The sequence below is a fragment of the Paroedura picta genome, chromosome 2, assembly GCF_049243985.1.
Source record: "Paroedura picta isolate Pp20150507F chromosome 2, Ppicta_v3.0, whole genome shotgun sequence".
Taxonomy (NCBI): Eukaryota; Metazoa; Chordata; class Lepidosauria; order Squamata; family Gekkonidae; genus Paroedura; species Paroedura picta.
In genome coordinates this window covers 30,696,692-30,710,124 of record NC_135370.1, presented here as the reverse complement: position 1 = coordinate 30,710,124, position 13,433 = coordinate 30,696,692, and the positions used below count along the sequence as shown (strand labels likewise).

At 44.6% G+C, this 13,433-nt stretch overlaps 1 protein-coding gene across 7 annotated transcripts in view; it reads right to left on the bottom strand.

The window, feature by feature from the left end:
• ZNF385B (zinc finger protein 385B) overlaps nt 1-13,433 on the bottom strand; it is a 281,902-nt gene that overhangs the window by 178,317 nt on the left and 90,152 nt on the right. Inside the window, exon 1 of one of the 7 annotated variants that reach the window (XM_077319564.1) lies at nt 4,817-4,973. The exons of the other annotated variants lie outside the window; for them this stretch is intronic. Within the exon in view, the coding sequence (XP_077175679.1) occupies nt 4,817-4,850 (34 nt within the window). The 5' untranslated portion in view covers nt 4,851-4,973. Of the gene's footprint in view, nt 1-4,816; nt 4,974-13,433 lie in introns of those variants that run through there. 7 annotated transcript variants of the gene reach the window in all.

The window sequence follows — 13,433 nt, the reverse complement described above, 5'->3', positions numbered from 1 at the left end:
TCCCTCCCTCTGTCCCCCCTTTTCTCCCTCCAACTTGCTCCTGGAAGGCACTTTATTCACCTCAGCACTTTATGTTGGTGCTAGCACCATTTTACCTAATTAGCTATACACTGCCCCGAGATGGCAGAATCCGAGAAGTACAAAAATCCCTAAATCAACTACATTTCACTCTTCCTCATATTTTATTTTTCTCTCAGCTCATCCTTCCTCTTCCATGCATTCTGGTCCTTTGCTCACATACACTTCACACCAGTTCCCAGATTGTCACACCACTCCCTTACGCTTGTTACTGCAGTATGATCTTGCCTTCTTGACCTCCTTATAGGACAGGGCATTCTCTCTTTCTGCCATTCCCAAGCAGATACACATGTGTTCCAGCAGAGCTGAGAAGGGAAAAGAGAGAACTTCAGCCAATTTCTTTTGCTACAAAGGAAGCCGAAACCATTCTGTATTTTGGACACTCATGGACACTGGTAACAGAAGATCCAAGTTTCTCCTTCCAGCTCAACCCAAGGCTCGTAGAAGATGTCACTGCTGGTCTTTATGCCCCATGGCTATTGATTATTATGTAAACACTGGGCTTCCTGCTTACGCAGAAATGGTTGCAAGCTCTCTTTCAGAACTGTTTGCACATTCCAAATGTGTGCGCAGTTTAAAACAAGGAAGTTTATGTAACGTTCCCAAAAAAGTGCTGTATTTCATGGCCCAGGTATGAATACACCACAGAGATGAATACACAAGTGTTCTTTTCATCAGGAATTCCAGCAGCAACTACTTCTTTCCAGAAGAGATTGAGTCACTGGAAGGGTGACTTTCTGAATCATCTATCATATAATAATGGAAAGAAACAGCATGAATATAGCTAACTTTCCTTGTGTGGTGTTTCCCCCCCCCCCCCCAGTCTGGTACTATGTAGTGTTTGCTTCCCCAAATTTTAGGTGCTGGATCCTCTGCAGGATGCTGTGTCACTGGAGCTTGTGTTTTAAATAATGTCACCACATTAATAAAAGTCAGCAGAGTAGTTAGGGTGCGCATCAGTCAGACCTACTAATGAACTCTAGGAGAGGAGGCTGTCTCTTTCAGGCTATTAGGAAAATCAAACTACTGAACTACTGTTCATGGTCTACAATTCCATGCAAGCAAACGTTGGCAGGGGCTCATGGGAACTGTAGTCCATGAACACCTGGAAGACCACAGGTTGATTACCCCTGATCTAGGCTATTAGGACAATCAGAAGAAAGTAGGCTCCTTTTCCACCCAGCAGAGCTAAACTTGTTGGAATGCAGCTGCCCATCCCATAGGACTTGAATACTGTTGTTTACCATATTGTAGTCCCCTCTGATATCAGAGAAAGAGCCTCTTGTGGTACAGAGTGGTAAGGCAGCAGAAATGCTGTCTGAAGCTCTGTCCATGAGGCTGGGAGTTTGATCCCAGCAGCCGGCTCAAGGTTGACTCAGCCTTCCATCCTTCCGAGATCGGTAAAATGAGTACCCAGCTTGCTGGGGGGTAAACGGTCATGACTGGGGAAGGCACTGGAAAACCACCCCGTATTGAGTCTGCCATGAAAACGCTAGAGGGCGTCACCCCAAGGGTCAGATGTGACCCGGTGCTTGCATAGGGGATACCTTTACCTTTACCTGACGTCAGGATCTGTCTGTCTGCCAGCCTCCTGCCATTGTCATTTCATATGGTCATTTGCCATGTATTGTGGATGTATCCATAATCATAGTTTTCACATAATCACAATTTTCACTGTATTGTCATTTGCAAATGTAGGGCAGGGGGACGGACGTCTGTTAACGATCGATGCCCTGGGAAACTCTACCTGATTAGAACCGTCTCTGTTGCTTGCTTCTGGTATATATGTCTAGGTGCAATCTCACTGCCGATTTACACTCCTGGAGAACGTACTTACTTAAGAAACTCCAGCTCACTAACTTTGGGCACATGGTGCGATCCAACTCAATGGAGAAAGCAATGATGCTAAGATCGGTGAGCAGAAAAAGGAAACCAGGTTGACAAAGAAGCAGTGCAAGTTGGGGGGAAATCAGCCATAGGATCACTAAAAGTTGGATTTGATTGAATGGCTAACATCATCAACATTATCATTCTTGGAGATGGAACCATGAGAGAGAGAGCTTAGACGTTATCGGCATCTTGGGTCAATCTTGCAGGAGTGATGTAATGTACACCTGGGAGCAGGGCTGTTTCATGTGCTTCCCCCTAGGAACGGGGGAAGGCCACCTTTTCCTAATTGGAATATTCTCCTGAGTGCCTGGGGGTGGGAATTTAGGGGTTATACTGATCATTGTATTGCTTATCTATTTGGTTTCAGCAAGAATAATCATGAGCTTCAAATTGCTACTTTAGCATAACCAGGGGAGGATGGGGTTTTTATGAGAGGAGAGACCACGGTGGGGTGTAATGTCATAGAGTCCAGTATCTAGGGCAGGCTTTCTCAACTAGGGTTTCATGAACCCTGGGGTTTCTTGATGGCCCTGGAAGGGTTTCCCAAATGGATTGGAGTTAAATTTTATATATATTTTTAACCAGCTTGGTGTAGTGATTAGGAGTGTGAACTTCTAATCTGGCAAGCCTGGTTTGATTCCGCACTCCCCCACATGCAACCAGTTTGGTGACCTTGGGCTTGTCACAGCACTGATAAAGCTGTTCTGACCGAGCAGTGATATCAGGGCTCTCTAAGACCGTTTATGCACTGGGAACTTCACTGCCCCACCCCCTTATCAGGAGCACAGATAGGGAGTGGATGAGGTGCACCAGGCCAAATGCTCCCCCATGTGGGTGCAGGAAGAGGTGGAGCAACCTGCCACGACTAAAACTCCAGTCTGGAGCCCAGCATGAAACCTCCAGTGCATAAACGGTCTAAGCCTCACCCACCTCACAGGGTGTCTGTTGTGGGGAGAGGAAAGGGAAGGTGAATGTAAGCCACTTTGAGACTGTTTTGGGGAGAGAAAAGCCACAAAAAAGAACCAACTCTTCTTCTTCTTCAGTAATCTCAGGGCTTTCTCAGCCTCACCCACCTCACATGGTCTCTGTTGTGAGGAGAGGAAAGGGAAGGTGAATGTAAGCTATTTTAAGACTCCTTCGGGGAGAGAAAAGCCACATATAAGAACCAACTATTGTTGTTGTTGTTATTAGATGATATGACTAAATATGGTCATGCTGACCTGCCCTTCCACAATGATGGGCCTGGAGGGGGTGAGAAGGAAGGGCCCCAGGTAGGCATGTACACACCTATGCTTTTCAGTCATATTCTGCACCATCACACCACTTTTGGGGTTTCTTGTAACCTGAAGAATATTTCAGAGGTTTCTCAATGGTAAAAAGATTGAGAAAGGCTACTCTAGGGGAACTGATCTCTATGACCCTTCTCTTCAGGATAAGTGATCTCTAAACTCTGGAGTTCTGTTGCAATTCTGGAAGACTGGAGAGTAGCAACACTATGTTTTGTCTTGTTAACAAATAATTAGCATAACATGAAAAACAGGCCCCACAGATTTGGAGAACTGGACTACAGCCACCATATTCCAAGAGAAGGGGGAAAATGGGAAAGAAGGGATCCATATGGATTTGGGGGTGGGGTGGGGCTTTTATGGTATTGCAATAGAAAATAGAAAAGAAAATGTTTAGATAGCCTTTTCCTCTAACAATGTGGTAACTTCCGCTCATAAACTGCAAATATTCTTTATTTTCCACCCAAAAGGCCCCAAAATGCTGAAAGTAAGAAGCAAACCACCCCAAAGCATTCCATAATGATCTGGTATGAAATGTCCTTCCTGCTGGTTAATAATTATTCTAAAGCTCACAAAGGCTTAAACAGAGAATTAAAACAACTTGGTGTTTCCTATATACTGCGAGAAATACCACACGCGCTGACAGAAACATCCTCACGGCTTTATTACTTTTCCGGAGGAGTACAGTTAAAAACGGTGGCACATGAATATTTTACAAGCTGAACAATTTAAAAATATTATTCCTTGTGTACCCAGAAAAAAAGGCATTTGTCAACTATCAGACAGCCTTCCAATTTATTTTAAGCACCGTTATGGATTTTGCGGCAAAATTCTGCAGCAGAAGGCAGATTCATTTATGAACCACTAAGCAGGTTTTTGCGCCATGTACCTCTTCACTGGAAACAAAACAAAACATACAAACAGCCTTATTGTCGTACTGGCCAAAATGAAATATTCTTTCTAACACTGGTTTTCACTTAACAAGCTACATTTAAGAAAGTGATGTGATCTTTTCACAACCATTGGCTCCGGCAATTTCTCCCTCTCAAACACATCTTATCCCAGTCCTGTAATTAAAAGAAATTCTAAATAGATAATCCACTGACATTTTAAGCACACACAAAAGATTTAGCGTATCTAAATGATAGGGCGCCAACTAAAACACAGCAGATAGTAATCCATTAGTATAAACTGGAGCTACAGAAGCCCTGTAAACAGCACCAGATATGCCCCTTTGTGGCAGAGGACAGTACACAGAGTGTACCAATCGACGACACCCAATCCGAACTCCGTCCCTGAAAACGTTTACTGTGAAGATAAAAGTCTCTCTGATTTAAAGACAACTCAATTTCAAGTAAGTGCCCTCGAGATTGTAGGCTTGTCATTTGAGCCTATTTACTGATCAGAAGCAAATCCTACCAATTTAAAACCAAGGGATTAGTTTCCAAGAAAAACACATTTAGGAGAATACAGGCAAACTAGGAACCGCTGCCTGAAGTGAGGCCCACTGGGTTCCTGGGCTTACTCCCAAGTAAAGCACAGAAATTTAGAATATTACTTACCCACGAACATGTTTCTCATCGGCGTATAATTCATCAATGTTTAAGCCCTGAATACGCAATGGATCCTCGCAGCTCCACTTCAGCCTTGGCAAGTCAGTCTAAGGCTGGAATTATTGAGAAATAAGCCCTCAACTGTTAATCTGTAGAGGGAATGGTGTGCTTCGTCCCTATTGGTCAACAGATGCCTCGGAGGAAAGTTAACTGGAACAACGGAGAGACTGTCAGGAACTTCGGACACCTCATCGGGGTGAAGCAACAGCCCCTCCCCCAGGGAGAAGCCACAGTTCAGCCAGGGAGGACACGTTCTGCATACCAAAGGTTCCAAGTCCAACCCTGAGAATCTCCAGTTAAAAGACCACAGGTAGCCATGTTGGGGAAAGACTTCTGCTTGAGAACAGTCGCCAGAACGGACAGCACTCTTCGACAGAGTGACAGGATAAAACAATTCGACAGAGTGACAGGATAAAAAACCCATTCCTATTTATCCAAAGTGAAACCAGAGGATTTATTGCCCCCACCCCACCCCAATCAATGTCTGACTCAGTTATAGAATAAAGTTTGAGTCCAGTGGCACCTTTAAGACCAGCACAAATTTATTTGAGGCGTAAGCTTTTGTGTGCATGCACACTCTGTCAGGTAAAACTTTGCTGGTCTTAAAGCAGTGGTTCTCAACCTGGGGGTCGGGACCCCTTTGGGGGTCGAGGGACCCTTTCACAGGGGTCGCGGCAGAGCAAGCAGCTTGGCGGAGGGAGGGCGCTGCCACTGTTGCTGCTCCTCCTGAAGGCGCCTGCCAATTTATATGCAATATATAACCAATGGATCTTCACGCCATTGGTCAGTTTCGGTTTAATTTGTGTGAAAGAACACTTGCATAATTTTATGGTTGGGGGTCAGCTCAACATGAGGAACTGCATTAAAGGGTCGCAGCATTAGGAAGGTTGAGAACCACTGTCTTAAAGGCACCTCTGGACTCAAACTGTTCTGCTGTTTCAGACCAGCATGGCCACCCATTCTAATCTGGCTAAGTTACAGACATCCATTGGAACGTGTAGATACTTTTTCTTTTGAAAAGAGTAATTTTCCTATGCTGTACTACTTCTGAAAGCCATCTGTAGCCCGAGGAGCAAAATTGCTCTTTAAGAAACACTTCTGGAAGCCCAAGCACAGTGATTCTCAACCTGGGGGTCGGGACCTCTTTGGGGGTCAAACAACCCTTTCACAGGGGTTGCAGCAGGGCCCTTCTCCCCAGGGGGGTCCCAAAGTGGCCGACATCACTCCTCTTCCATTTCATCCACACAACAGCCTTGCGGGGCAGATCAAGATAGAGCATTCGTCTGTTTGGAGCAGCAGAAAAGAGTGAGATCGGCATGGTGGGACAAGAGGCAGAACTGAACTGAAAAACCTCGGGGAAAAACTCAATTTATATACAATCATGAACAATCTAGATCCCTACTTGCCTCGCTTCAGTTAAGTGGTTGTGTTCAGTACCATCCAACAATCGTTTGGGCTATCTGGCTTTGTAGATTGTGGACTAGGATTGGGAAGAGGCCTCCTTATGAAATTTGAGAGTGTCCCCCCCCCCCAAAGCAATACAACGGCTTTTCCCTACTAAAATGGTCATGTTCTCCAGGTTGCTTCCCCTTCTCCTCAGTTTCTGCTTATCTGCTGCAAACTTTCAAACTAGCAGAAAGAAGAGGAACAAAATAAAGAAGAGAGCTCTCAGCAGGTCAGGAGGGAGGGAATGTGTGGCTGCACAGAAGATGCTAATGAACAACTCCTTCATCCTCAAGAAAGGGGGCGGGGTAAAGGACAACTAACTTAGTCGCCTGCCTGGTGAATGTAACCACCACCAAGAACGTCACCTTTCTTGTCAACAATGCCAATTGACATGAGGCCAAAGGTTCACACAGGGGCACCATGAGTAGATAGGACTAGTGAGAGGGACAATAATTGGGGTAGGAGCATAAACACTAGCAAGGCCATTAAGGAAACGCTGAGACAGTCTATGGGAGAAGAGAGGAAAATCCTCCACTAAATCATGGTATACCAACAGGGCAGCTAAATGCACCCTGACAGAAAATGCCGACAAGACCCTGAGCACTAGGGAAAGCTGGTGCTCAAATAGCTCTGATAAGAGGCGAGTAATAGGTAAAACTCCCTTTGCAGACACCCAAGTTTCAAGTTGAAACCATTTCCTGAAATAGGAGTACTTCATACAAGGCTTTTAGGTCTACATTAAAATATCATGGGCATCAGGAGAAAAGTTCAAATCTGAGTGTACGCTTTTGAAGCAGAAAGGTGAAGCCACTAGACCTTATGATGAGTCACTGATGGTCTCCATGTCAATAGATCCTTTTCTTAGGAAATTGGACGTGATCTGCCTCCAACCTGTAAGACAGTCCTGCAAACCGAATCTGCTGTGGGCTACTGGGATGCACTCTGTCCCCTCTGCTATCATTTTCCCAAGGACTTTGCTTAGTACTAGAAATGGGGGAAATGCATAAAACCTTATATTGAGATGGATCTTTGCACTACCTAAAGGGATGCCAGTGGCCTTTATGAGGGCTGGGTTGAGTCTGACCTTTGCAAGAGCGAGGGCAAATCTAATTACTTTAAAGTATAGGGGGAAAGCCAAACTAATGAATACTGACTCCTTTAGCCAGTGGAGCTTGACTCTATTGATGGATTTAGAGGGATACAGAGCTGAACAAATCAGTGTGATCCCGTCAAGGTATTTCCTACAAGATGCCTTGTTGAGAGATGGGAGTAGTGGACATGATCTCCGAGATTGGATTTATCATATAGATGCTACGAGTGATAGCTTCATAATTTCAGAGTCAAAGACAGCTCCTTGGTTTAATTTTTTTAAAGATCACATAAAAACACCTCACCTGGCACATATTACCACTGTTCCATTAGTGATAGCTTTTACCTGTATAAGGTTACAAGCTATGCCTAGAGCTACGGGTTTTGCTCAGTTCTTGTGCATTTCAAGATCCCGTCATTTCTATATCTGGGGTACCTGGAAGCAGAGGACCTTACCCATTATGCCCTAACATGCCTGCTCTATGATGAACCAAGGAGAAAGTTTGTTTTAAGGCTACTACTGGATATACATGCAAATGACAGTGCATGATACATTGTTTGTTTGTTTTAATTGTCCAATAGAGTGGGTCTTGCACCAAGGAAGATCAGAGCCAAATGTTATCTGTTTTATATTTTTATTATCGCATTGTGAAGGCCTTTGGGCAATACAATAAAAGCTATCCGTCTATTGTAAAGCATCCTACCCAGGGCATCTGGAAAGCATCCCCTATCAAAGCTGGGTCACTGCCTGCCAGTAAGCAAAAGAACAGGGTCTTTCTTTGAATCATTCATTGCAAAAAGGCCCACCTGAGGGTAACCCCACTGCTCGAAAATTGCCTGTAGGCATTTGTCCTGAATTGACCATTCATGATTGCACACAAAAACTCTATGGAGCCTGCTGGTGGCATGATGTTGATCTCCTGTTATATGAATGACCCTTAGGATACATGGTGTTGAACTACCATGGCCTCTTAGCACAACAGTCTCAAACCTGTATCTCCCTATTTGTTCAGACAGAACATAGCCTAGTTGGACCAGCACCCTCTTGTTCCGCAAGTTATCATCAAAAGAGGTAGTGAGAAACTCGCTGAACACGGTTCTAAAATGTTGATGTGAAATCTGCTCTGAAATATGGACCAGCCCCCTTGCACAGGGAGACTCCCATAGTGTGCACTCTACCCTTATTTGCAAGCATTTGTAGTAAGAGTACCACTTCTGGGGTTTCTCGAAGTCTGGAGAATGTTTCAGGGGTTTCTCAATGGTAAAAAAGATGAGAAAGGCTGGTTTGCAGGTTGGCCAGGTAGTCAGGACTTCGGAGCAGGCTGTCCCTGATCCTTAGGTATGGGCTGGTGACCTCTGAATCTAGACTGGGGGTGGTCTTCATTCTCTGAAAGGAAAGGTACTGAAACAGACGGTGTGGAGGAAACAGCTGGGGGGGGGGGGACTGCGGCTGGTGAAACTCCTGACAAAAGGGAGTGGCAAATCCCTAATGACAGGGAGTGAAACATTGGTATAGCAGAGCAGTTGATGAGAGCACTCACAAGGATATGGCAGATTTAAATGGGTAGCCGTGTTGGTCTGAAGTAGCACAATAAATTCAGAATCCAGTAAGACCAACAAAGATTTATTCAAGGCGTGAGCTCCCCTCCCAACTAGCAGCCCAATGGTTACATAATATGGGAGGGGAAACCCCTCCACCAGGCCCGCCCGTGGGATACCGAACTCCCCCTCTCCATCAGGCTTGCCGAACCACCGGGAAGGTCTGAGTGCTTGCACTCGAAAGCTCACGCCTTGAATAAATTTTTGTTGGTCTTAAAGGTGCTACTGGACTCTGATTTTAAGGAAATGGCAGTCTTCTGAGTCATCTTTATGGTTCCTAGAAATGCATTGGTGGAGGATCCTTCCACCCTGCACAGACTGTTCAGGGAAAGGGCCGTGGTACACAACCACAAATGCCTCTGTAGTGCAATGGCAATACCATCCAAAGATTGGAAACCCTGCTGAGAGTTCGAGTGAATTGGCAGGTGCATATGAAGTTCTAAAAGGTTCTAAGTGTTTTAGGATAGTTTTAATGTTATCTATGGCTGCTTTACTGATTGATGTCACTCACCCTGAGCCTTACGAGTAGGGCGGGTTAGAAAAATAAAGATGACGATGATTGTGGGACCTTTGCTTGCATAGTGTATTCCAAGGATTTCTGATAAACACACACCGATATAAGGTTTCAGCCTTCCCCGCCATGATTATAAAGATAAATGCTTTAAAAAAATCTATATAATCTCTTTATTCATTGATTGTACTAATCAAACAACCATCTGCATAATTTGTGTAATAATTATCACTTAGTCTGCAGTGAGCTTAATGGAATTTAGATTCCTGGGTAGAAGAATCTGGATTTTATTTATTTAAAACCTTTATGACTACCTTTTTTCTAAAGCAGCAGTCTCCAACCTTTTTGTGGTCAAGGACCAACTCCGGGGGTGGGGGAGAGCTGGCGGCCCATTGCCGCGCATGTGCGTTTTTGCCAGCAGGGGGTGCAAACGCACACGCGCACCGATTTTCTTGGAAAGTTTTGGATCTGCAGTAAACTGAAGCCCTTAACCGCGGATAGACACATTATTTTAATGCAGCTTTATCACAATTTCAAAGTAAGGTTGACAATCTCCAGGTGGGGCCTGGAGATAACCCAGAATTACATTGGATCTCCTGATGACAGATCAGTTCCCTTGGGAAAAGTGCATGCATATAGCATTATATGCTTCTGAGCTCCCTCCGACTCCAGGAATTTTCCAACCTGGAGTTGGCAACCTTATTTCAAATCCTCAATTTATTACAGAACAAATAAGGTGAGTGAGGGAAGTGTATAAAGAATGCACCAAAGAAAAAGAGAGGTAAGCAATTCACAGGAATTCAAAGAAATAAAGCCTAATAAGATCTAATGCATCCCATTATAGGATTTTCAATGCATTCACCTTAATTTTTTTAAGGATCTTGACTTTGCAAGTGCAGCTTTTTTGGAACGCGATTCACCGGTCCCTTCAGAAGTTCGCCCTCTTATTGCAAGAAATGTGAAAATAATACAGCAACAGCCGAGATAAAGTTGCATGCTGATAAACTGTCATCTTATCAGCACACTTCCCTCCACAATCGTAAGGGGGTAATCGGAGTTTGCAACTAATCACCAGTTCACAAGGAATAGAAGCTGAAAACGCTATCGTTCCCAAAAACGTAACAAAAGAAAAAAGAAAAGCATTGAAAATTTGGAAGATGCCAGCGTGAATGCTAATGAACTCTGAACAAGACGGGAAATGATTCCAGGAACTGCATGGATAAAAAGAAAAAAGAAAGACCATCTATGTTTGCAGGGGCTAGAGCAGAAGCCCCCAACAGGGTGCCCAGCGGCACCACGGAGCCCTTTCACACGTTTCCTGGCGCATTCCGACTATTTCTAAAAGGTGGGTGGAGTCTCGTTGGCTCCGGCCCCACCGGGCTCCGGAATGCCCCCTGGAGAACTGATAGGCCTATTCAAAATGCTCAGTGCCTTCAGAAAACGGCAGCGCATTATAAGGGCTGTACTGGGAAAACAAATCTCTGAAGAACAAATGAGACATCCGGGTACCCCCTGCAGACTAGGCAGACAGTAGCTCTTTCTGCGTAGGGTATTTCGGTAAGTCATTTTGACGTTATGCTGTTCCCACGTCTTTCGGAGGCAGGCTCATTAAAAACACCCCCAGCATTCTTTGGGCGTTCCTGGAGGGATTATTTTTAAATGAAGGTTCACATGCTTGAAAAAGCAGTAGCAGAGGAAAAGAGGGAAGAGTGCCTCATCAGAACAAGACATTAAACTGACAGTTGCTAAGTTGGTGCCATTTTAAAAAAGCGATTTACAGCCTAGCTGCACAATTCAGCCCTCTGACAAGGCACAAACAGAGGCCACAAATTTGACCAAGAGCCACCCCTCCCAAATGTTGGGACAATGAAGAAAGATGACAGGAAGAAAGGAGTTTAGTTCGAAATGCGGTGTTGGAAGAAAGTTTTATCAATACTACGGCCAGGCGGAATGGACAATAACTGGGTTCCAGATCAAATCAAGAACTCTCCCTAGAACAGTGTTTCTCAACTTGGGCTTCGGGACCTTTTTGGGGGTTGAACGACCCTTTCACAGGGGTCATGGCAGGGTGAGCAGCTTGACCGGAGGGAGTGCCATCCACACAATAGACTTGCGGAGTAGATTGAGATAAAGTGTTATCTGTCTGGAGCAGTGGAAAAGAATGAGATCGGCATGATGGGACAAGAGGCAGAACTGAACTGAGAAACTCCGGGGGGGGGGATTATATACAATCATAAACAATGGATCTTCACGCCATTGGTCAGTTTCGGTTTAATTTCTGTGAAAGAACACTTGCATAGTTTTATGGTTGGGGGTCACCACAACATGAGGAACTGTATTAAAGGGTCACAGAATTTAGGAAGGTTGAGAACCACTGCGATAGAAGTTAAAATTACTAAACTGAGGCTATCATACTTTGGTCATAAAACAAGAGTCACGTGAAAAGACAATCATGCTACGAAGAACCAAAGGCAGCATGAAAAGAGGATGATCCAAATCAGGCAAGGAAGCCATTTGCAAAACCTGAGAAAACCTGTTAATGACCGTTTACGCACTGGAGGTTTCATGCCGGGATGCTGGCTGGAGTTTTAGTTGTGGCAGGTTGCCCCACCTCTTCCTGCACCCACATGCTCCTGCACAGGACCTGGGGCAGTGAATTTCTCAGTGCTTAAATGGTCATAGAGATGTTGCCAGGAATTGGAAGCAACTTGATGGCACAACACACACACACAAAGAGTTTAAAATATTAAAGAGCTCCTTTCACATGCACACCTACTCATAAATGTTGGTTGTGGATGCAAGAAATGGTTGCAGTCTATCAATCAATCACTTATTACGGTCATGGACCAGTCGAATAAAACTTACGATCGCTGAGCAGTTATAAAGGGAAACATACACACCCGCACAAAATATTCCATCTTCCACTATATATAAAAACAAATACATGTTACTGAATCAGCACTGTACCTTGGCAGATCCTGGACACTGGGAACCTTTTCTGTTTGCCATCAAGTCATAGCTGACTCATGATCACCCCATAGAGCAGCCTTTCACAACTTTTTTTACCATTGAGAAACCCCCGAAACATTCTTCAGGCTCCGAGAAACCGCAGAAGTGGCGCAATCATGCCAAATATGGTTGGGAAGCATTGCTGTGTACATGCCCACCTAGGGTCCCTCCCCTTCCCACCCCTCCAGGCCTGTCATTGGCCCATTGGAGGGAAGTCGACTTGATCATATATGGTCCTATCACCTAATAAATATTTAACAAATCTAAAAAATCTATACAAAATTAATTAACTCCCACCTTATTTGGGAAACCCTTCCAGGGACGTCACAAAACCCTGGCTGAGAAAGCCTGCCAAGGGGTTTTCAAACCAAGAGACGTTCAGAGGTGGTTTATCATGGCCTGCTTCTGCATTCTCACCCTGATGCCTTGGTGGTCACCCATCCAAATATTGAGCAGGGATGATGCCGATTAGCTTCTGAGATCTGATGAGACCTGGCTAGCCTGGGCTATCCAGGAGAGGGAGCCATAAAGCAACAGTAAGATAACCTGGTCCACAAAGACATGCATAGCAGAAGGGATATATTTACCTCAACAGGTATAGTAATTCTTTTTCGAAACAGAGACATTAGCAGGGCACTCCCAACTCCATCCTTGATTTGGATGGGCCAAGACCCAGAAAAATGAAAACCAATCAACCAATCTACCCATCCATCCATCCATTTCTCCCATGTCTATACCGCCCTTCCTTGTGGCTCAGGGCACTTGATGGGAAACATGGAATCCAACATGACAGGAAACAAGAAAGGAATATGACAGGTGTACATGAACTCAGCAATTGTAACAGTATTAACAACAACGGCATCAACATCATTGAAACGTTTAATGATTTACTATTTAACTAATAACACACTG